The 24,124-nt window shown below is 38.5% G+C and overlaps 1 protein-coding gene across 3 annotated transcripts in view; it reads right to left on the minus strand.

The window, feature by feature from the left end:
- The window catches only part of Srek1 (splicing regulatory glutamic acid and lysine rich protein 1), a 34,938-nt gene extending 11,558 nt beyond the window's left edge, over positions 1-23,380 (minus strand). For 2 of the 3 annotated variants that reach the window (XM_055601878.1, XM_055601877.1), the window contains exons 1-9: positions 22,962-23,380; positions 16,093-16,226; positions 10,731-10,855; positions 8,421-8,585; positions 7,827-8,005; positions 6,568-6,698; positions 5,610-5,724; positions 1,859-1,978; positions 1,186-1,500 (exon numbers count right to left, since the gene is read on the minus strand). In XM_055601878.1, the coding sequence (XP_055457853.1) occupies positions 1,186-1,500; positions 1,859-1,978; positions 5,610-5,724; positions 6,568-6,698; positions 7,827-8,005; positions 8,421-8,585; positions 10,731-10,855; positions 16,093-16,226; positions 22,962-23,122 (1,445 nt within the window). In that variant the 5' untranslated portion in view covers positions 23,123-23,380. Of the gene's footprint in view, positions 1-1,185; positions 1,501-1,858; positions 1,979-5,609; positions 5,725-6,567; positions 6,699-7,826; positions 8,006-8,420; positions 8,586-10,730; positions 10,856-11,140; positions 11,901-16,092; positions 16,227-22,961 lie in introns of those variants that run through there. The other variant, XM_055601879.1, reaches the window with a different exon arrangement.
- Positions 23,381-24,124: the final 744 nt, after the last annotated feature.

A 24,124-nucleotide genomic window follows, 5' to 3' on the forward strand; every position in this document is an offset into this window, starting at 1 on the left:
GCTGAGAACGAGACCAGCACCCAATGAACACTGCAATTTGCTTTTATTAATAGGCTGGCATGAAATAAGCTATAAAATAAGCTATAAAAAAAGCTATAAAAAATAAGCTATAAAAAACATTTTAAAAAGTAGGAAATATTCATTCATCAACTTGTTTGCAATGAAAAGCCAACTTTAAAATTTGTTCAAACATTTATTTTTAAATATTTTTAAAAGACTAAACTTAACTTATCACAGAATCATCTGGAATAAGGGATAAGAGGATTAAGGTTGAGGAAGATTCTCATTTTTGTAGTAGATTCTCATTTTGTTACATTTGTTAGCAACATGCTGCCACCAGGTGGCAGCATACCTACTAATAAGTGGAAACAGTAGTCCTAAAGGAAAAGATGTAATCCTTAAAACTAACAAAGGAGAATACTTAAAGGACATACACAAAGCATAATGGAAGCAAAAGTTAACTTAGCTAATAGACGGGACTCACACTACAACTTTAGGAATCATGTAACATGCTAAGATTTACCACACCACTTCAGGGAGACACCAAAGCCTCAAAGGTCAACTATCACAAGAATTTTTACACAGGCGTTTTAAAAGCATTTTCTCAAAAAAAAAAAAAAAAAAAAAAAAAAAAGCATTTTCTCCATCATATGCCATTCTCTAGGAAAATAGTAAGGAAAAATTAACCAGATTTAAATATTGCAGCTACGTCTGTCCAAATATCCTGCCCAGGAAGTTCACTGATGTAGTAATCTCTCTGCCGGAGAAAAGTTCACTCAGCAATTAAGAGTAGATGTTGCTACTATGCTTGCATGAAGTAATCTTCCCCCTCAGTTATAAATGTACTCATTAGCCACCAGCAAAGCCCTTGGTACAAAGCGTGAGCAGTGTGTACTGAGAGCTCAGTCAGTGAAGGGCTTGTCATGGAAGCGTGAGGCCCCAAGCTCTGCCTCCAGAACCCACGTGGAAAAGCCCAGCACAAGAATAACACAAGCAAGCAAGCTTGATAGCATGCATCTGTGACGCCAGTCCCAGGGAGGAAGTCAAGTGGATCCCTGGGCTAACGGCCCATCAGCCTAGCCTACTGTGTCCTGGCCAATGAACCACATCCAAAGTCGTCCTATGACCTCCACACACAAGCACCCACAGGCAGGCACCTGCACACACAGAGAAGTATCATCAAACCTGCTGGTACTACGAGATCTTCTTGATGCATTGTAACTTCGGGGTGGTGTTCTGGACTTCTTATCCTTCTTCCGTTTTTCATCTGTCTCTTTAGATCTGTCTTTTTCTCGTTCCTTGTCTTTATCCTGTTCCTTCTCCTTCTCTTTGTCTCGCTCCTTTTCATGATCCTTTTCTTTCTCACGGTCTTTGTCTTTGTTTTTACTCCGTTCCTTGTCTTTTTCACGATCCTTTTCCCTTTCTCTCTCCTTTTCTCTCTCTCTCTCCTTCACTCTTTCCTTTTCCCTCACCTTTTCACGGGTATCTTTTCTCTTGTCCCTTGAAAAACAAAGAAATAAATTCTTAGCTAAAATAATTCGAGCTCAAAAAGAGACTTTTTCACCATTACTAATAATAAGAGACCTTTTTCACCATTACTGTAATTACTGACTACAGACTTTAGAAAAATCTGTATAACTCAGGTGTGCACCTGAGGCTGCTAAGTGGGCAATTACTAGGCCAAGCTGAATCACACTGGTCATATTTGCCTCTGGGCATCAGAGGCAATCAATAGTAATCCTAGACACTAAAGCAATGAGAAAGCCTTAGTTCTCTCATGATAAACCTAAACCACAACTTCACTTAAGTAAAAACAGGATAAAATTTTAAATTCTCCCATGACCACTCCAAACCTCACCGAGACCGTGACCGGCTCCGTGACTTCCGCCTCTCCCGAGACTTAGAGCGTTTCTTATGTGGGCTCTTGGATCTACGTCTATCTTTCTGTCTTGAACGTGACCTGTTATGGGATCTACTCCTAAAGAAAAACAAATTGTAAGGACATCAAAATTTAATCTTAGAATTTCAACTGCAAAAAAGTTAAGAATTATTTTCAACAAGAGCATTTAGAAAATCTATCCTATAAACATTTTAAGTGACCCTACTATAATGTTTTCATTATAATGGCAGAAATTAAATCTACTTACTGGAAATTTACCAGCTGTATTATTGTGTAGAACACAAAACAAAAATTACTTAATAATTATTTTTTTCTATGTCAGATTATTTTCAGGAATAGTTTTCCTTTTCATCACACTATTACATGCCTCGAATATGAAGACTGTTCCCTTGGCCCAAGTTTCCCATCCTGAATTGTCTCTAACTCCTGGCTTCCTTGTATGCTGGCTGCGATTCATCCTGAGGGGAGCAGGTTATACGCTTCAACAAGTTCTGTAAATGGCTATGTACTGTTTGTCACAACAAATATTAGAAAGAATGTATAAGGAATGAGAGATGAAGAAGGCAGTGAAGATGAACACCAGTAAGCATTATCAACATGTAGAAACTTGTCAAAGAACACAGTAATAAAAAGTATTTTAAAGTATATTGAAGAATAGTATTATTGATAATACTGGTATTATTAACAAAATGAAGCATGAGATGTTAAAACCAGAGAGATTAGCTGGGCAGTGTTGGCACATCCCTTTATCCCAGCACTCAGGCGAATCTCTATGAGTTTGAGGTCAACCTGGACTACAGAGCAAGTTCTAGAACAGCCAGAGCTATACAGAGAATCCCTGTCTCGAAAAAACCAAACCAACCAAACAAACAAAAAACCCCTGGTAACTCAAGTGTCTTGATCTTTTAACTCTAATTATAATCACCTATTTAAAAACCTTTACTACTCTATTATCCCCTGAAAAATAAGTTATTTCAATTCCAAGGAAGCCCCATTAAAATAACTGGGGACATATTTATGTGTGTATATATTGGTTTTTCAAGACAGGGTTTCTCTGTTTAACTGGGTCTATTTTTAATATTGTATTTCATAATAAAATATCCTAGGCACTATTTACCGAAATATAAAATAGGGTTGCCAATGTAGCTCAATGGTAGTTTCTAGAATATCTAATGGATTTGATTCCTACAACTAGACCAAAAGAAAAGGACATTATTTCCTTTCAAGTGTAGCAAAATAGAGTACACAGTTTAAGTAAGAAGCTGGGAGATCCCTGTCTGAATCTGCCACAGTGGCTCTGAGCTTTAGCTAAGTCCTTGTTCTGTACTAGAAGCTCAATGCTTCTCTGCAGTCTGGATGCCACCTACAGTTCCCAAGGCAATCATGAGGACTCATTCAAATGATGTACGCAAAATGGTTTGTGGCCTCTGTCACAAAGAAAATGTTTAAATCAGCATACAGGTAAACTTTCATTTTTATTTATTCCAAAGAAGCTAGCGACATGCGAACTTTCCACCGTGTGCTTTAGATAACAAAATTCATCTTCATGGTTGTAGTTTTGTTTTAATTACACTGTTTATTTAGTGTTTGTACGTGTGCGCATATGTGAGTGCCAAAGCACATGTCTGGAGATCAGAGAGCAATCTGTAAAGTAGTTTCTCATCTTCTACCATGTGAATCCCAAGGATTGAATTCAGGCTACCAGGCTGAGTAGAAATCACCTTTACCTGCTGAGCTATCTCACTCGCCCCACTGATGGTCACATTTTCATAAAATAAATTAAAACAAATCCTACAAAAAAGGATTTTGAACTTTCTTCTAGTTCATTCTAAAATATGTAATAGATTATTGCCAACTATAATCATCCTATACATTGTAGCTCATGAGTACTATTCTGCTGACGACATATATTTTGGCACCCATTATCCAACCTCTTCTGCTCCCTGAGAACTGAATGAAACTCAACTTTTGAAACAATTTCATGGGAACAGTATTCTGCCTGGAGAAGCAAAGGTCCAGAAACACCTGGCATTATAATGTACACTACCCTGCTAGGTCTGCTGGGAAGTAGGAAAATATAGGAATATTCTTTCAGATCAAAACCCTCAAGTCTTATGTCTTTAATGAAAGATTCCCATGTCTCGATTTTAGAGATAATTCATTCTCTTTTGTCTTTAGCCTATTTTTCAACATGTATGTGTAAAACATATTGACTATGCATATCTGTGTGTGTACACGCATGCCAAGGGCTACTACTTTCTAGTCTTAACTTCAGATACATCTATATGAAAGTACATTCATGAATATCAACAATTGCCAAATTTCAATTTCCACATAATAAACTCTTAGAGTGAGAAAATAATATATAAACTTAAAAACCTTAAAAGTGGGTAGCAGATAAAGTAGGTTAACTCCATTTTAGAGCTAAATTTTTAAAAATATGTAGTTTCATAAATTATCAAGGAAACTGATGTTGATGGACAAGTTTTAGTTTTTCTCACCCTAAGTGCTGGGCTCTCCTTTATGATCATTCCAGCTGACACCCAGGACACCAGTGTTGTTACTCTGGGGCAGTTTCCTACGTCCCTGAGCTTCATCATCATGTCAATATGTGGCAAGCCATCCTCCTATCCCAGTCTCCACACTGCTGGGTCTGTTCTGCTTTCCCACCCCCACTCTGTTCCTACTGCACTTATATAGCAAGACAATGTCTTGCTATGTAGGCCTGGCTGATCTGGTATTTTGTCACTATGTATACCATGCTTGAACTTGAAGCACTTGACTTTGAGCTTGCCTAACTAAGAGCTCAGAGACAGTAAAGTCCCAAAAGACGATTCTGTAAGAACCATTATTTATGAATCATTCCATTAAAGGTGCAACAAGCACAATTTATCAAAGTCAAAGAAAAAGCACTCTATTTTCCTATCTGATCTCTGACTCTCATTCACCACCATAGAAATGCAAACTAGACTGAAGGTGCTTGTGAGATGTCCCTTCGAGCACTGCCCCTTTCCCTTTAATTCCCCACCTTGCACATACACGCACACATCTGTGTCATTCTCTCAAGATATGAGCAACTCAATGAGGACTCACTACATTCCATACACAATTCTCAAGGGACTTCTCATCAAATCAGGATATGCTGCAACTTAAGACTCTGAGGTATCCTTTGCACCAAACACAAAGCATTAACAAACAAAATAAAAAAAATTAAAATACTGAGGTTGTGATCAAAAATAAAACAAAAAGAACTTAAAGACAACATTGGTGTCTGGGCCACAGAGTGGCCTAGAGAACTGCAACTTGAACACTACTTTCTGCATTAGCTTTTCTCAAAACACAGAATAAAAACGCTCTCTGCAGCGAATGTGTAAAAGGCTAGTTTGAAAAAAAATATTAAGTATAAAACATAGCAAATACAAAATATAAAAACATTTCTAAAACTAAAGATTATTTTTAAGATAAGATTAAAGTATTAAAAATTAAGTATCAATTAGAAAAAAAAAATTTGAGCACAAAGACCAAGAGAAATGGGATGGGCAGCAAGGTGTAGCCCTTAACTACACCATTACCACCGCAGCAACGGTTGACAGTAAGCCGACCACGGGTGAGCAAACACTAATGACACTTCTCAGTTCGGATGCTTTGACATTTTACTATGTGAAATACCAACCTGAAACAGCATTAGGCATTGACAGCAGAGGCTCACCTGTGCTTTGACTGTGATCTCTTCCTTCTAGAATGGGATTTTGAGCTAGACCTGGACTTTGAGCGAGTGTGGGAACGAGATCGACCGCCTTTCCTTTCATTGCTCTTTCCAGACTCTGGGAGGAAAAAACCACTTTGCAGCGTAAGCTCAGAACAATTAAAGATCCCAGTTAATAATTAGGCACAAGTGGAATATACCACATTTAGTGCAAGGGGCCTACTCTCTGTACATCCTCCTCCTGTGCAATTATCCTTCAGAAACATCCAAGAAAGTCATTGCATAAACTCGTTGAGTGCAGCCACCCTGCAGCAGTACATATAAACCAGATGATTATAAACAGCTGTTCGTAGTATTTTGTTGCTGCCATAACGTAAGATTAAAACATGTCTGCAATTCCTATGACAGTGAGGCTAAGACCTTCCTGCGCTTATTTTTGTTAGATTTGAACCTAAATTCCAAGTGTTAATTTAGGAAACCTAATTAAAGATAAATCACATAGACATTTTAGAGTGGATTTTAAAGTATTTAGCAACACAAAAACTGAGTAAGTTTTCCTTTAATATGACAAAACTGAGTAACTGTGTTTTTCTAAATCATATGCCCTTTCTCTTGTCTTAAAATTAAAACTTTGAGGGAAAGACAACCTGCCTATATTTAACATTTTAGCATTTACTCTTTCCTTCTTAGCCTCACAGTAACACACTGCATTTAGCAAACCAACCACAATATTGACTGGTCACCATAAAGAACTCACTGACTCAGGCTAAGCGTGTCAGCTCAGTAGTGGGAAAGTCAGTCTGTGCCGAGCTCTTCTGAGTGAGCCACTTACTAGGTCTTTAGTTTCAGTCTTCTCATTTGTACAGTGAAGGAGCTGAGCAGTGTAATCCTAGAATTCCTTCCAGCTCTAAGAGTCTACGGTCTTTAGTCTACGCCCTGGACAGCAATACTGTGGCCTTACCTGGTTCAATAGCTGCTGAGATAAATGACTGAGCCTCCCGCACTCGCTTCATTACTTCTTCTAACTCCTTAGCTGCAGCCTGAGGTGTCATCTCAGGAGGCTTTACTATTGCATTGTTGGAGTGATTTATTCTAAATTAAAAATATTAGTATATCACAAACACACACCATAGTTTATAAAACAAGAAACAATTAAATGTTAGTATGATACACATATTTATAAATCTGAGGACATCAACAGCACATACGGAAATAAAATAACTACAGAATAAGCAAAAGCAACCTCAGAAAACCATGATAAATCTTTCATCTCCACCTACCGTGTCCTGCTAAACAAAAGAAAAAGCAAGAAAAACTGAAATCTACCTTCATAACTTAATCATAAGTGCTTTTGCACATACCTTAGAAAAAATGAAAATACAGCTATCGGGATTAAAAGGGACCACCTTTATTCTTAATTTTATTCTGCTGATAACCTGCATACCCCAGAAGGATGAAGGGGAAGCTGACTTCATGATCATTTTATTCAATACTGACCTATGTCTTAGTCAGACACAGCGTCAGAGGCGACAGGCATCTGGTAAACCTCCTCTAGTAGGCAGTGAGTCTCCTGGGACATACACAGACATACCTGCTGTGTCTATCTTACACATACCGCAGACAAGACTGGGCACCCAATAACAACAGTGACTGATCACTTGAGAGTAAAATGCCAAACTAGTAGTAAATTGAGAGATCCAACTATAAAACTCAAAACCATTCGCCTTCATATCTGTATGAAATACAATTTCTGGTCTTAAGCATCTGAAAGGTGATATGAAATTTTTACAAACAAGGATAGGCATGAGCAGATTAAGTCACAATGTCTGATTTAAAACTGATTCTAAATACTTAACATTATTTTCTTCCTAGGACTTGGAATTTACCCAAATTCTTATTATCGAAGTTCTGCAGTTCAATTGTAAATTAAGCTGCCCTTAATCTGCTATCATCATAAAATAAACCTGTATTCCTGAAACCACTATGTATCGTATACAGTTAATGATCAACTATGTATTAAGGCCAGAAAAAAAAAGAGAGACAGGTCTTCAACTATAACAAGAAATGTAAAGGCTACCGTGTCATGCGTTTCACTTATACTTAACCCAGTCTTTCCACAAACTGCCAATTACTATTTTTAAAAAAAAAAGCTCTAATTAAATCAAGCATTTCACAACGTTTTCAAAACCATTAAGAATGTCTTTGTTGAAGGTGTCTTACTTCAGCGGCCTGTCTCCGAACATAACGCCATTAAAAGCAAGGGCCCTCGGCACAGAATTTTGGTCTGCAAATTCCACAAAAGCAAACCGAGTTGGCTGAGTCTCATCACCTGCCATCCGAACAAACTTCACTTCTCCAACTTGTTTAAAAAATTCAAGTAGTTGATCAGCTGTTGTTGTCTGAGGAAGCAGAGTGACACTTTAATACAGTATATTCTTTTTTAAGTCAGGTAAATAAAGTAGTTAATGCTTGCAGCAGGGAGGGAAGTACATTTTTTTTTTTAGTGACAAGGTGACTGGCAAGGTTCCCATACTCCTGTAAATAATCAATGCTCCTAAGATGCAATCCTGATTAAACCTACTAGGTTCCAAGAAAGACATGAACGTAGAAGAGGGACTACTTGGGAAGAGAAAGCAAATTGATGGGAGTAGGAAGACGTTACAAGGGAATAATGGGGAAAATAAATACGGTCAAAATACATGCATGTGTGAAAACATCATAATGAAATTTTTAAAACAAGTAAATAATACTTTATCAATAGAAATTTCAAGGAATAAATAAATGGCTACTGCCACCTGGTTTCTTCTTAGTTACCTGTGAATTCAAATTTCCAACATAAACTGTTCTCCTAATTTCATCAATTTTGGAAGGGTCCACATTTCCCATAAGCGGTGGCTGTGGGATCTCTCCAAGTGTGGTAATATTTGGGTCCAGTGCTGCTGCCGGTATGGCTCCCAAACTGCTAAGTGAGACACCAAGCTATAAGAAACAAAAGTAAACTATGACTATGAGGCATAGTTTCCATTCGTGTCCAAAGCATTGTTCTCTAATCTTCCTACCAGTAGATCAATTCAACGTGAATGGAAGGAGAAAAAGAACTTTAAGCTACATATATCTGAATTGCAAAGAATAACCTCACATTAGTTTTTAACAAAACATTTTCTAACTGCCCGGGTATTTAATTACCTTTAAACTGACATTAAAAGTGAACACTACTTTTCAGTGTTCAACATAGTTCTATTTTGTGATGTCCATAAACAGCATTATTGTATACTGGGCTAATGCCTAGAAAAGAGGCAAGGTTAAGTTCCTAGGACCTTGTCATCACAATATCTCTGCCCATCAAGTACTCAGTACAGAACTTCCTAATATGACTTTCTGTCTGATGGTCCCTTGGTTAATATATGTTGATTTAGCAACACTGAATTCACTGTCAGTAAAACAAATCAAAACAAATACTCTGAAGCTTTTCTACATTTCCATCATAAGGACTGAGCTTTTTTTTTTTTTCTTCTTTTTTGGCACTGTGTGTGGAACTATCTAAAGAAAAAAAAATACATACAAAAACAGAATTTCAAAGACTATGGCACTAAACAGACTATACTCACACCCATTTGCAGCATGAGTACTGAAACAAGGCAGAAGATGCTTGGCTTCATCTAGAAATATCACATCATGTAACTCAAATTCATCATTACTCTAGAGTATGTATCAGCTGCAAACAGTGATTTGGAAGTTTCAAAAAACTTGGGCTGGAGAGATGGCTCAGAGGTTAAGAACACTGGCTGTTCTTAAGGTCCTGAGTTCAATTCCCAGCAACCACATGGTGGCTCACAACCACCTACAATGAGATCTGGTCCCTCTTGTGGCCATGCAGACAGAACACTATACATAATAAGTAAATCTTTAAAAAAAAAAAAAAAAAAAAAAAAAACTTTTACTAAGTATATGAATTCACAAATATTGAATTTGCAATGTCAACTATACCTGGTCATTCAAAAGATCTCAAAATTTTAAAACATTTTCTGCATTTGGGAGAAGTAACAAAAAGATTTTTCAAAGAAATAAAATACAACCACTTTCATTTCTATTTGTGCTAACTCCAGAAAACTGATCACTAACAATATATGCAAATATTCTATCAATGACTAAGAAGTAACAGCAGTTTCTAAAGCTAAAAAAACAAGTTTACAAAACTTCTTTTGTAAGTTTTGTCCCTTATTCTTGTCATAGTACGGCCAGTATAATATTTTTGAAAACATGCGAGGACATGTTGTTTCTAATCAACTAAAAAATAGAATTCAAATGCCTTTCTAAGATCTAAAAAGCCCTACACAGTCAGTATCCTATCCAACTTCAAACACCTAGTTCTGTCCCCTCACTATGCTCCAGGCAAATTGAGCACTTCTGGTCTGCTCAAACACAGAAGTTCAATTAAAAACTATCTTGCTCCATAAATCTCAGTGAAGGTCTCCAGCAACAGAATGCTATGCAAAATTCAAAATTCCAGAAGCCATTTCTATAATCAGGTCAAACTGACCATCACAATCACGAAGTTTGTGCTCTCCCTATGGAAAACTAAAACGTAAGTCACAGCCTTTATCTAACCCTCCTGGAAAAGGAGTATAACCAGAATCTTTTTCACACAAAAAATAAAAGCCCAGTGATGGCTGTATCTTTCTTTTACTAAGAAATCACAAGATATTAATTACTGTTTAATTCTATACAGAAAAAGTTAAGATTTTCATCATCTTTTCACCTTGTTCCAGCTTCACAGTCATCACATGACTATTTCTCTGAAATGCTTTTTTCCATTACCAATGCTCATGCCCTTCTTTAAACGGCTTTAGACCTTCTGGTACTCCTCAACTGGGAAGTGATCTACAGCCTCCAAGTCTGTGTTATCTCAAGCACCAAGTTTCCTACTTGAGTTTCCAAATCTGAACAAGCTCCCAGTTATTTCAGAGCAATCCCCAAAGCAACCTCAAGTGAGCTGACAATGGGGTAAATTAAGCCTGGATTTTGGATGGTTACCACCAAAACAAAACAAAGTGAAAATAATTTCAAATTCCTTACTCAGCCATTTGCATAGGTCACCGTGCCCACAACATCAAGACGACTTACACTACTCACTGCCGTCAGAGGACTGGAGGTCGGTATGGGGAGCAGTCCTGCACCCGGAACCAAGCTTGCCATGGTTGGAGCAGGAGCCAGTAAAGACAGGGCTTTGGCTTCCTCTGGGATTTTACCTGCAGAGAAAAGTTCCAGATATTACGGAAAGCGGAAACACCACACCAACTTTATACTATGATTTTACAATTACCCTTGCACTTAAAAATAATAATAATAAATGAATCTATCTATCAGATCTGTACAAAGAAACAAATACGAACATAAGTCTTTCCTTTTATCCTGCTCTATTAGGAAAAATAAAAGTGAGCAAAACTTCAAAGACTAACAATCTCATTAATGGAATATTATTTTAAAAACTGAATAATGTAGACAATTATTTAACACTTTGAGCTATGGGTCACCTGTACTGGAAACTTAATGTTCATGAACCAAACGATATCAAGCATGGACGCTTTCCCAGGACGCTGTTTTCGCGGTGATCGAAAGTTGTGTTACACATGACAACCGTTCGTGTTGGCTGCGTCACTAATAGCACACAGAACATCAGATACAGAAAAGAAGAACATTTTTTAAAGTTTAATCCCCAGAAATGGCAAATAACCAAATTAGTCAAAAAAGAAAAAGAAAAAGAAAAAAAAAAAACAAATATGTGCGAATTGAAATTTGTTCCACAATGAGTGTTCTCTATCCTGTCCTGAAGCTACCTACTTGTGAAGCAAACAATTCTGTAACCCTCCAAGACTCCACTCAATCTCAAATAAACACAGGAAAACAGAACTCTACAACACGTAATCAGCTTGAATTAAAAACGGTCCATACCCACTCATCAATAAGGTTCCTCAACAACTAATGCCTTGAAAGGATCTAATCCCAAAGATGCCTTTTAGGCAATTTATAAAAAATTTATGGGACTGAACAAAAATGTTTTCAGTCTCAAAAAAAAAAAAGAAAAAAAAAACCCTTTTAATACTAACCTTAGATGCAATGTATATATACTTATCTGAATAACAGTAACTAATGCTTACAAATGCTTTGCTTATGAAACCTGTAATTTTCTAACAGGAGTAGTACTAAAATCAGTTTAGAATTAATAAAAACACTTGCAACTTAAAAAATGAAAAAGTCATTTTAAAGTTCATGATCTGCTATATTTGGCTTCTAAATTTAAAAAAAAAATTTAAAAAACTAAAACATTCACATTTTTCCCTATCTTCTTAGCAAATAAAAAGGTATAATTCTCAAACTTGATTGCATATATAAATTACCATTTCTTTTAATTCATTAAGACTGTCTTAAAACCGTTCTTTTAAAAAAAAATCACACAAGCTGAAAAATATGTGGTAAATTTTCAGGAACATGATGCCTGGTTTCAGTGGTAAATCCTATTTAGAACAACCAGATGTACAGAGATAAATCTCTAAACATCTCTTGATAGACCTCTAAGCATGAAGTGATTCAAGTTGGAATGTAAAACTTTAGATAATGGGTATAGCTTATCTATAGAAAAAATACAATTACAGTTTAGTCCTTTTGGCAAATGCAAATTTTCTAATTTCCCAGCATCTAAATTTAACTAATTTTAAAAACCGAGGACATTGCTTTAAGTTCTGGAGAACAAATTTCTTAACATGCAGAATGATAACAAGGTAGGCCTTTTTAAAGACAGCAAACAGTAATGAGCTACTCGTTACTATTACTATATATCCACATATGCCCACACACACTATACTATTTACTCTTTATATTCATTATCACATTCATTTTACCTACTCAAAATAGATAGCATTTTAGAGGTTTAAAACCTGACCACCGGTGATAAATAACTAGTCCTAACGTGTGCACTCTATGCTCTAGCACCCTAATTTATTCACCTAAGAGTTTCAATCTAGTAATGCCAAATTTAGCATTATCTGTCAATAATCAAACCCAGCTACCCATACAGTAAAGAGACTGCACAGACAATAAGGTGTTCAACATGAACCAAGATCATTACTCAGTACTATGAGGACTTGGTTCTGTAGTAAGTATCAACAGGTTATCAGATTCTCCCTACCTCATAAAAATAAACTTACAAATCAGTAACTTTAAGCTCATATTATATTATTTCTGTCTTATTCTAAAGATACTTTAAGAAAAAATTCCATTGCTCTATTTCCAAAATAAAATTCTATAAAATTTATCCTCTAAAACTCTACCAGAGTATATAGAAGTATAAAACAAGTAAGCATTTAGCATTTTCCCCAAACTACACTTCAAAGAAAACTGAGGCAAACATCTCACACTGTGAGTCCTGACGTCAGAATCCACTTAAAAAGCTATTAACCTGTGAAGAATTTTCAACAAAAAATTCAAGCAAAAAAAAAAAAAAAATGCATGCAAATAAACAATCAATGTTGTCTCCAATATCCATTCCCCAGAGGCAACAAAAGGCTTCTTAAGACCAAGTTAATAAAAGACAAAGACCTCCCCCTACCTTCAAAATGGTAAAAGAAATGCACTTATTTTCCTTAATGGTTTTATATGCCTACAGTTCTAGGGGAAGGATAAAAATTATAAGCCATCAGTTGGTTTTTATGAGAGATGTAGACTTGGGGAAAAAATAATAAGCACTGAGCCCATCTAGAAAATGTTCCTAAGATTCTCGTAAGTGCTTTAATGTTTGAAGATCAAAATGTACCTCATCAACCCACAAAGACCAATTAAAAGCACTGAGCATCTTTTCAGCTACACTCTAACTTACTGCATGGCAATTCAGTTCATCTAAAGGTTGAGTTCTGGTAATCATTCCCCCATAAATTTGCAACACGTTATGAACTCTTAATGGAATACCATTTACAAAGAACTGGAAGACCAGCTCACAAGTTAAAAGTGAAAGATTTAACAAAACAAAAACAAAACAAACAAAAAAGAGGGACAAAATAAAAAGAAAGAAAATTAAAGTAAAACAATAAAAACAGAGACAGGGCGTCCATCTTCTGCGGTTCAGACTCCGATCTCATTTCCCCAATGAAGGTTTCACTTGGCGGCAGGTTTAGTGGCATGGCAAACAATGCCTAACTCAGGCAAGTGTAACAGGTCTGCCTTGGCCAGTCTAGTCATCTAATAATGCACAAATATCACATAGAGAAAACATACAAAACCAAATTAATGTCAAAATCCATCTACCAGAAAATGTGGACATAAAGTTATGACTGATGATTAGGCTCACACCTGCTATGTTGATCTTATTTTTTTCTAAGTGTTAACATTTCTAAAAAGAAATCTGAAATGCACGCAACAAAAAGGGGTCATATTTAGACAAGTATAATGAAAGTACTTTTTATTCAAAATAGCATGTTTCATTAACAATAGTTCCTGCTTAAAAGGTATCAATACTTTTCCATTCTCTTCTCACATTACTGTCTGAACTAAAAACCAGCAAATTGAAAAAACCTGAAAATCTGGTAAAATGTCTAACCTGGCCTTTCTCATTTGCACAATGCTGCTTCCACGGCGCTGAGGCCTGCAACGAGTCAAGTGTGCAGGGCGCACACTGCACTGCTCACCTCAGAGACCCCTCCACTGCAGACTTCCCTCCGTTTCTTCCTCTAACTCTGCTCTTTTTTTAAATTTAACAATGCACTACTTCTTTGCTAAAGGTGCATAATCAGACTTAAGAGCTGTGATAGTCAGTTATATTTTGACAAAAATAAAAAATGCGTATCAGTTTCTTCCTGATATCAGTTACTCATGTCAAAATTGAAAAATGCAGTAAATTTTGATTTGCATATTCAAAAATAGTAAAATTTTCTCTCACTGAAAATATTTAAAGAGTTATAGCTGCCTTTATTAATTTCTACCAAGTCAAACAAACTACAACAAAGACCTCCATATGCCCATAACCTTGAAAGTTTCTTAGAAATCAGAGTTTCTCTGATTGAATGGACTTAGAGTAAGGTTCAATGATTTTAAACTCCTCCATCAAAATCAGTAATGATAAAAGCCTATGCTATACTTTTTGATATTTTCAGTTTAAGAAATCCACTTGGTAATTTTTTTTCCTGTGCAGTTTTATAGCATGAAACTTTGTAAAATTAAAACTTCCTTTCCCATCTTACTCCCTGACTTGGGGCTCACTGTACTCTTAAAAGATTATCAAGTAAGAATGCATTTGGCAAATAATTTATTTTAATCCACATTTATCTTCCCTATCTACTCTAACCCCTTAAACACGAGAAATATGCTTTCAAATACATCTGGGGGAAAAAAGAAACCAGAACTTCCTGTTCTGGGATCTGAAAGCCACCAGTCTGGAGGAGCCATATCTTACAGTGCTCTTAACACTCCATAACAGGCATTCTGAAACAAGCATAGAACTCCCAAAGTGCTAATGCATTAACTGATTGTATTTTAGTGTTAACCTAGTCACTACAGCAAGTTTTTAAAATTCATATAAAAAGGCCAGTAAATTGTTTCTAGCATACTTTTATGCTATAAAATAGTTACTATTATCTAGCAAAAACAAACAAAAAAAAAACATGTTCATTTCTAAGAACATTTCAATTTAGAAAATAACCAAAATTTAAAATCTATATATATATATGTCACCAAAATCCGCAGCCAATTAATTATATATGAATGACTCTGGAAAAACATAAAATTTGTAATAATAATTACCTCTTAAAGCAATGCAAGACATAAGATTTAACAAGTAACTAGAAGGCTTTTGGCCTTTTTCCCATCTTTGACATTACTCCTTGATGGAGGCCTTAAAAGTTGCTTTCTAGTTATCCTCCCCAATAAAAGCCAATCAAAGAAAAAGTTCCAGATATATAATAAAAATTAAACTAAATATGAAATAATAGTCTTATAATAATTGAAAGAAACTACTTTAAGAGGATATTTGAAAGAATAAACTGAGTATTTCTCAAATTAATATAAAAACATTACAACCCTAATTTGGCTGAATGTATAGTGTTTTACTTGGAAAATTCTTAACTGTCCTCTGAATATATGAATTTTAAATACCTTTCATACCAACTTAAGTTTTTAAATTCTAAAAAACTTTTTTTTTTGCAATCTGCAAATTGGGTATAAAAAGCCAAGGCCAACTATAAAAGGTAAATATTTGACAAATTTTCTAAATGTTCAGTTGTAAAACCTCAAATATCCATAAGTAATGAACCAACCACTTCCATATAGTTTTCTATCAGGTGTTTTTTTTCTTCTCTGATCTCATTCTCATTTTCACACACACAAAAGTGAGTGTGCACAAACAAACACAAAAATTACTGGCCAATTTCTAGGAAGTTAAAGGCTATAGTAACAGACAGGACAGAAATTAAAACAGTAAGAAAAAAGATGAGATACCAACCTTCTGCACAAGGAACTACTATCAGAGCTCTGTCAATAAAAACCGTGTTAGTTAGATGCTGGGCCACACCAACACTTGATGGGTCACGAAACTTAACATAACATACTTTGGAGGAAAAAGCAAGAGGTGTGTTGCTGCAAGATAAAAAAAAAAAAAGGATTAATAAACATCCGCATGGTTTTGTAATTTTCATTTTAAATTTCTTACACCAGACTTAGGTAATTTTTGTTGCTAAAGATTATTAACATCGAAACAGCAAATTTTAGTCATTTAATGCTGACTCTGGCTTGTCTGACAAAACAGAAGCCAATCTCAAGTTGTCTGCAAATCAGTAAGTACTTTGCGTGAAATTCAAAACAGTTAACACGTTATCATAGTCAGACTTTTACCATCCAAGACTTTAAACTGTAAAAACAACAAAGAAACAAAAAAGTAGCCTCTCCCACCAACTGATTACTCAACACTATCTTACTTAAAAGTAATGATACTATTTCCCTGCTATGGTATCTGAGAGTCACTAGTATCACAGTAATTGGCACTATTCACCAAAATTTCCAATGTTCCTTTAAAGTGCATGGTAAAATTCCACTTTTCTGCTTCATGAACTTACTTGTGTCCAAATAACTTGCTTTGGTGGATTAAACATGCGCAAAACCAACCCCTCCAGTTTGCAGAAGCTTTCAGAGCCACTGCCTGGCTCTTTTTCTCTGCCACAGCCACAGATAATGCTCAAGAGACATAAAGCTGACTGTGCACTTCATCTCAGAGCTCAGCCCTACCAAGACAGTGTTAAGAAATTATCTCTTTTGTCAAACTGAGACTTGGATTGCCAATCCTGATTCACTCATCCTTGACCTTTCCAACTTCCTCATCCAAACCACCAATAAATCCTGAGATCATCTCCCAAATATGTGTCACACTGTCTTTCCTCATTCTCACTATTGACAGGACCTTAGCAATGCTCACCTAGATTAGTACACAATCTTATAATCACTCGCTCTTTGTCTAACTTAAGTTCACTATTAATGGTCTTCTTCCACAAAAATGCCAATGTGATCCTTAAGCCCCAAATTGCATTACATCACGTAAGATGAAATTTCCGTAGAGGCACCTTTGTGTTGCTTCATTTTATATGCATCCAAAACTCCAGACATACAAGTTTTGTGGTTCCAAGATCACATCCTGAATAGCATAGTCTGAACATGTGGTCTCTGTACATGCTGTTTCACTTAAGGAATCACTTTTTTTTCTCTATCTCCTCTTTAAGCTAATTTCATTTTTCTTTAAGACTCAAGTTTCAAGTCCTCTGTAAACCACTCAAAGATATCACAGGTCACAGGCAACCTGAGCGACCTGAGCATTGCATGCAGCTTCAGCACAGGCATTATTTAGCACAATTTATTTGAACCTCCCAACACATTCTTTAAGCTTCTCTAGCCCCAAGTGATTAGTCATCTGCCACAAGAGTCCAATTCACCTGCTAACCAACAACATGCATTCTGGGTAGTCAGGCTTGACCAAATAAATGAACTCAAACAATCAGATCTTTCTGCTGGACTGGAAAGTAGCTTGTGTCAGACAGTTCCACAAAGAAACAGAAAACGGCCTCTTAAGATAGAAAGGCAGGGTCACTCTGACTGCTGATATAGTTCTGATTCCCAGTCCCAGGAGTCTTGGTTACTCTATGGAGTCTTGGTTGCTCTATGGCCATTACAACTTTTATTATTCAATTTAACAGAGATCTTTTTAAATAAAAAATGTCAGTTCTTAGGTGAGACTGGTAATACTTTGTCCTTCCCTGCTAAAGCAAGTCAAAAGCCCTGCCCTTACAGTGACCTACTAAAGCCCTAGGAATTTCAACAAGAACACTCTTAGCCCTCTAATTAAGGGTCTGACAAGCCATCACCATAGCTACATTTCCCAACTGGCAGAACCTTTTGTGAAAAAATGCAAACCTAAATAGTCACTACTGAAAATTAAAAGCGTATCCTAGACATCTCTAGTTAAAACCCACTTCACTTCAAACTTAATATTCATGAGCATAGTAAACCAACCCAATCTATAAAGAAACTACATGGCAAGATGTACCAAACCTGAGAACTGACTTGAAAGTGTTCTACTCGGGCTGAGGAGATGGCTCAGTGGTTAAGAACACCAGCTGCTCTTCCAGCAGGAGCCAGGTTCAATTTCCAGCACCCACATGGCAACTGACAACTGTCTGTAACAGTTCTATGGGATCCCACACCAATGCAAATAAAATAAAAATAAATAATTAAAAAAGTGTTCTACTCTAAAAAGCACTATCATGGTACATACATGTAAGGTATAATACAGTGGTTTTCAACCTTCCTAATGTTGTGACCCTTTAATACAGTTCCTCAGGTTGTGGTGGCCACCAACAGAAAATTACTTTTGTTGCTACTTTGTAATTGTTATTTTGATACTGTTATGAATCATCTGTGTTTTCCAATGGTTTTAGGTGACCCCTATGAAAGGGTCATTCTACCCCAAAGAGGTCTCAACCCACAGTTGAGACCAGCTGCTTCTTTAGAAGATCTATATCAAAATTACATAATGGAAAACATGGACAAACAGTTTTTATGCATGAAATTATTGACCAACATAACATTTATCTAAGGGCTCCAAAAGTACTTTGAATGGCACAGTTCTCCACGCCTTTCTTATAAAGCACTGACACTGCCTTGCAGACCTGTAAATCCTTGCTGATGATCATTTCCAAATGCAGCTAGCTTAAACTCTTTCATTTGTAATTAAAAATTTTAAAGACAACCAAAATATAACAGACTTTCAAAAACACTCAACACAGCACATGTCTTTAAATACTACTTTAAAACATGGCAATGTGAAAAGTACCTATTATAGATTAAGTAAAAAAAAAGTTTATAATCACAATGTATGACTCCTTTGATTACACTGTATTATAATAAGCACATATAGGAGACCAGAAGAAAAAAACATGTGAATGAAAGGAGTTTGGTGTGGTTGATCACAGATTTTATTTCTTGTTCTCCACTCTATATAGAATGGCTGCTATGGCTAGGTTATGAATCAGCCCCCTAAGGACACCCCTCCCCACCCCATGTGATGAAGACTTGGTTTTCAGCTGCTGGTCTTTGTGAGGTTACAAACGTGAGAGCACTATTAGGAGGTGGGACTCCCTAGAGCACCTTGGAGGAGGTTTTATCTTGCCCCCGGCTCCTTCCTGGGATTGTCTCTATTTCTCAGGCACCATCATACTCTGTCTGGCCACAGGCTGAATCATCAGAGCCCACCAATACAGACCGAAACCTCTGAAAACCTGAGCCAAAGTAGCTCCCTGTTTGATCTTAAAGTGTTTTGCCATGGCAACAAAAAATAAGACATGGTATAGTGTGGTCTTCCAACACAGCATGTTATTTTTTTAAGTTAACTAAGTTACTTTAAGTAGTTTACAGACTTTTACTTTAATTCTTTGAACTTTAAAGACCAGAAAGGTAGGAAACCAGAGCAGGTAAGAAACCAGAGCAGGTAAGAAAAACTGCACAGGTGAAAATCTTCCTGGTGTTAGAAATCAACATAGGATTACCCTTAGGAGGTAGTTAGTCAATTGAAGGAGGGCACAGGGAACATGTAGGTGCAGATAGCCCCCAGCTTTGTGTGCTTGCTTCACCGCCATGTTTAAACTGTAAAACTTAATGTTCATTTTTCTGTATGAATACATCACAAGGCAAAGTTTACCAAAAAAAAGCAATTTGTAGAAATAAGTTTTCATGAACTATGAAATTCAATTATTGTGCAAGAAGCTGTACAGTAATTCTGGCTACTTAATTATCCGGCAACATCAAAAAGAATGACAAATAATTCTTAGTATATTCAATGAATGTCTACATAAATTCTTTTTTAATTTTCTGTATTATCTGTGCAAGTGTGTACTCATGAGATGTACCTGTAGAGAGAGGTCAGAAGACAACTTTCAAGAGCTCAATTCTCTCCTTTCACAGCGGGTTGTAGTCCAGAAAATGAACTCAACTCATTGGCCTTGAGAGGCAGGCCTTTTTACCTGGTGAGCCAGGATAATGGCCTGTTTACATGAATACTTAATATTCAAATTTTTAAATGAAACTGGCCCCTGAGGAGACAGCTCAGCGGGTAAAGTACTTGCCACACAAGCAAGTAGGATCTGGCACTTAACACTTGAAGGGTGTGGTGGCGTGCAGCTGCGGCACAAGCACTCCAAGCAGATCCCCAGCACGAGCCAGCCCAGCCAGACTACTGGAGCTTCAGGGTCAATGGAGAGCGAAATGGGAAGACACCCGATGCAGACCCATTTTCACCTTTCACTAAAGAAATGCATTTCCAATTTTAAATCAAATTACTACTCAACTTGTAAATGTTAGTCACAAAACTTTTGGTTTGGTTTGGTTTGTTGTTTCGTCTGTTTGGTTTTTAGTTTTTTTCAAGACAGGGTTTCTCTGTGTAGCCTTGGCTGTTCTGGAAGACCAGGCTGGCCTTGAACTCATCTGCATCTGCCTCCTAAGTACTGGGATGAAGAGCATGCAGCACAACTGCCTGGATAACTATCATTATCTTTCACAGAAGTACTGCTGACTGCATTTTTCTACACTTCAACATCAACTGCAAGTGTATCCTTAAGGACCAGCTAGCACAACTGCATTATGGAGTTATGCTAATAAAGTGTATCAGTATCACCACAAAACCAGAGTGTGGTGCTGCCTGCACTAATGACAACCAGGTAAGCATTTTTAATCTGGTAACAACTTTGCCCAGAGAATTAGTTTGTGACATACTGACTCTTTAACACAAATAGCAGAGCTTTTCACTCCCTTTGACCTTTAAACCCCAAATAACATCTTCTCATGCAGGAAGGATGGGCTTATTCAAGGCCAGCCCTAACAAGGGTAGACTCTTCAAAATACACCTTCCCAAGTGCTACCACCTAAGCCCAAGTTTCAACCATACAGATGGAGTTTATTGGGAATGAAGGCTATTCTATGCATGGACGGAGTATTTCACCGACTGGCTTGTAACCCTCAAGGGACACAGCTCTTCTCCCAACACTCCCCAATTACTAAATGCTGAGTACTTAAAAGACAGCTGAAAGCATCTTCAAATGTTCAAAAAGAGATTACAAACTTCAGTGTCAGGATTACATCAGACCTTATGCTCATGCGCTTATGCAGAATTCTTGTCAAAAATATACTGCTTGAATTTCTGCATGAAGAAATAACCGGTACACCGGGTGTGGTGGCGCACACCTGTAGTCCCAGCACTCTGGGAGGCAGAGGCCGGCGGATCTCTGTGAGTGCAAGACTAGCCTGATCTACAAACTGAGTCCAAGGCTACAACAGAAAAACCCTGTCTCGAAAAACCAAGAAAAAAAAAGGCAAACCTGTATATTCAGACAGTAAATCATTTTACAAAATAAACTACATCCCTAGATGTCAACTTCATGAAATTTTTTTTTTTTTTGTGAGGGAGGGGTCGGGCCTATTCTAGACTGGAGATAACTAGTCTCTGAAGATACACTACATAAAGGGGGGGGGGGTTTCACTCTTAGAACAACGAATTTTTGTTTTGTTTTTGCAGACAATGTTTCTCTGGGTAGTCCCTGCTAAACTGAACTCACTCTGTAGACCAAGCTGGCCTTGAGAGAAAAGAGATCCACCTGCCCCTGCCTCCCGAGTGCTGGGATTAAAGGCCCAGCTAAAACAAATTAAATTTTAAAAACCATCTGTGCCAACAAGTGAAGGAACACAGACGGACACTCAATGTATTATTTCAGCTTTTCTGAATGCATGAATATTTCCAAGAAAAAAAGGAGTTAATATTAAATATCCAAATGCGTAAGATTTATCAATAAGCAGTGGTTCCACTGCTTAGACAGAAATAGTCTTCTACGAGCATCACTATGAAACAAGCTGAACTCGGGCCAAAAAAATCGTGGGTAACTACTTTTCTAATATGTTAGCATAAAGAACAGAATACTGTTGATCTTAGCATGTCCTAGCATGTTTATGTCTTAGCACGCTTATGAGTTCGAGAATGTTAAGAAGGGGCAAACCATTACGAGTTAGCTGATTAGTTAATACTGCATACGCGAAATTTACCACTTCAAGTACACTGCCTTGGGAAGCGATGTCGACCTAAATACCAATTAAGATCTGATTTTAAACACGTGTACACAGTAGCGGTAACTCCGCACTGACTGAATACTTTCTGAAACATCAGAGCCGGGGTGACCTCTCCGGAGGAAAAATGAGACTGTTGCCGGAAAGGAGGGGTTGACGTGATCTTTTAAGATCCTGACTATGGGCTCGACTGGAAAAAACCAAGAAGATGGTAAACGTCTGAGATGACCCCGGAGGACAAAAACAGCCCGGATCCCATGTTGTCATCGGCGCTCTCCTCAGCACTAGCACCCTGACCCTAGACCTGGAGCTTCGGGCGTTGGCGTGGCTGGCGTCCTCCACGGTTCCCCCAAGGCAAAAACGTGCGGAGCCTCTGCCAGGAGCGCTCCCGCCGGCCCACCTGCGGCCATCTTAAGTTCGGGGCTGGGGGTGACACCTAAAGCCCGCGGCCCCCGACCTCAGGGACCGGCCATCAGCCACAGTCCCGGAGGCTGCCGAAGGGGAAGCCGCTCCGAAGTCCTCCGCGGGCCCCCCGCGGGGAGGCTAATCCACAAAACCCCAACGCGGACAGCCGGGGAGCCCGCGGCTGCCCTCATCAAACATGGCCGCCCAGGTACGCGCGCCGTCACGTGACGCCCGCGCTCTTCCCCACCCCCAGCCCGGGCGCCCGAGGTCCCGATGGCTGCGCGCCCCTCCCCCCCGCCGGGCTCCAGCACTCACTCTGGGGGGTAGAGCCGCAGCTCCTCGATTTCTCCTAGGAAGGAAAAGAGCGTCCGCATCTGCTCGCTGGTCACCGCCGACGACAGGTTCGTCACCTGGATCACCGCCGTGGGGAAGAGGCCGAAGCCCAAGCCCAAACCGAAGCCGCCGCCGCTGTTCATCCCGGCCCCGCTGCCGCTGCCTTCCCGCTCCCCAACGTCCGCGACGCGTCAGCGACGGAGCCTAGGAAGCGAAGACGCGCGGCCGCGAGCGCGCTCCCGCCAGCTCGCGCGCGCGGCGTCGGGCACGTCTAGCCGCCCACCGCGCGACTCGCCTGCTCCGGGGGCTGCGCGCGCCGGCCGGAAGCGTCGCCCTGGCAACGCGGCGGCTCCCGCGGGTCCTGCCTCCGCCTCGCGGCCTGGTCGCCACGGTGGTTGCTAGGCCCCGCTAGGTCCTCTGAGGTGTTCGCCCGCTGCTGCGGCGCGGGCTGCCGAGGGTGTGTCCCCGGACTCCATCACTCCTCCGTGTTTCTGTCAATTAGGAAGCCCGGCTCTTTCCGGCAGGCTCCGAATCCGGCGGCCGAGTCGAGAGGCCTCGGCTGCAGTGGTGAGGGGGCGGTGACGTCTGGACATTTTAAATAAATCCCAGACCGAACTAAAGCTTCGTTATTAAATACAGGCTGTTGCCCCACTTAACCTATTTTTAAAATTGGCAAGCACCACGATTATGAGAATTCTTGTTAAATTTCCCACCAAGTATGGAGGCTACGATTAAAGTAAATGAGTGAATGAAAGGCTCCGCTGACCTTGTTTATTATAAGATGCAGTTTTTCACTAGCGGGCCCTAATAGTTATACTCTCAGGCAAAGGCAGGTAAACGACACAGAGGGCCTGCATAGACCTTAACACCTTCAAATGGCAATACTTTTCAACCAGAGAAGCTATATCCAAAGTTCATGGTTCTAGTCGGTTCTTGTGGGCCCACAACATCAAAACATACACTATTATTAAGACATTGTTGTCCTCACAGTTGTACTGATGGTCTAAAAGCAACAATGGAACTGACAATGTAGCTATGTTGGTAAATGTTTACCTTGTGTACTTGAAAACCCAGTGTTGATCCCATAAATCTGAAACTGTCTTAAACCTGTAACCTCAGCACCCAGGGAGGTGGAGGCAGGATAA

Source organism: Psammomys obesus, unplaced genomic scaffold (genome assembly GCF_907164565.1).
Source record: "Psammomys obesus unplaced genomic scaffold, mPsaObe1.curated_primary_1811, whole genome shotgun sequence".
NCBI lineage: Eukaryota > Metazoa > Chordata > Mammalia > Rodentia > Muridae > Psammomys > Psammomys obesus.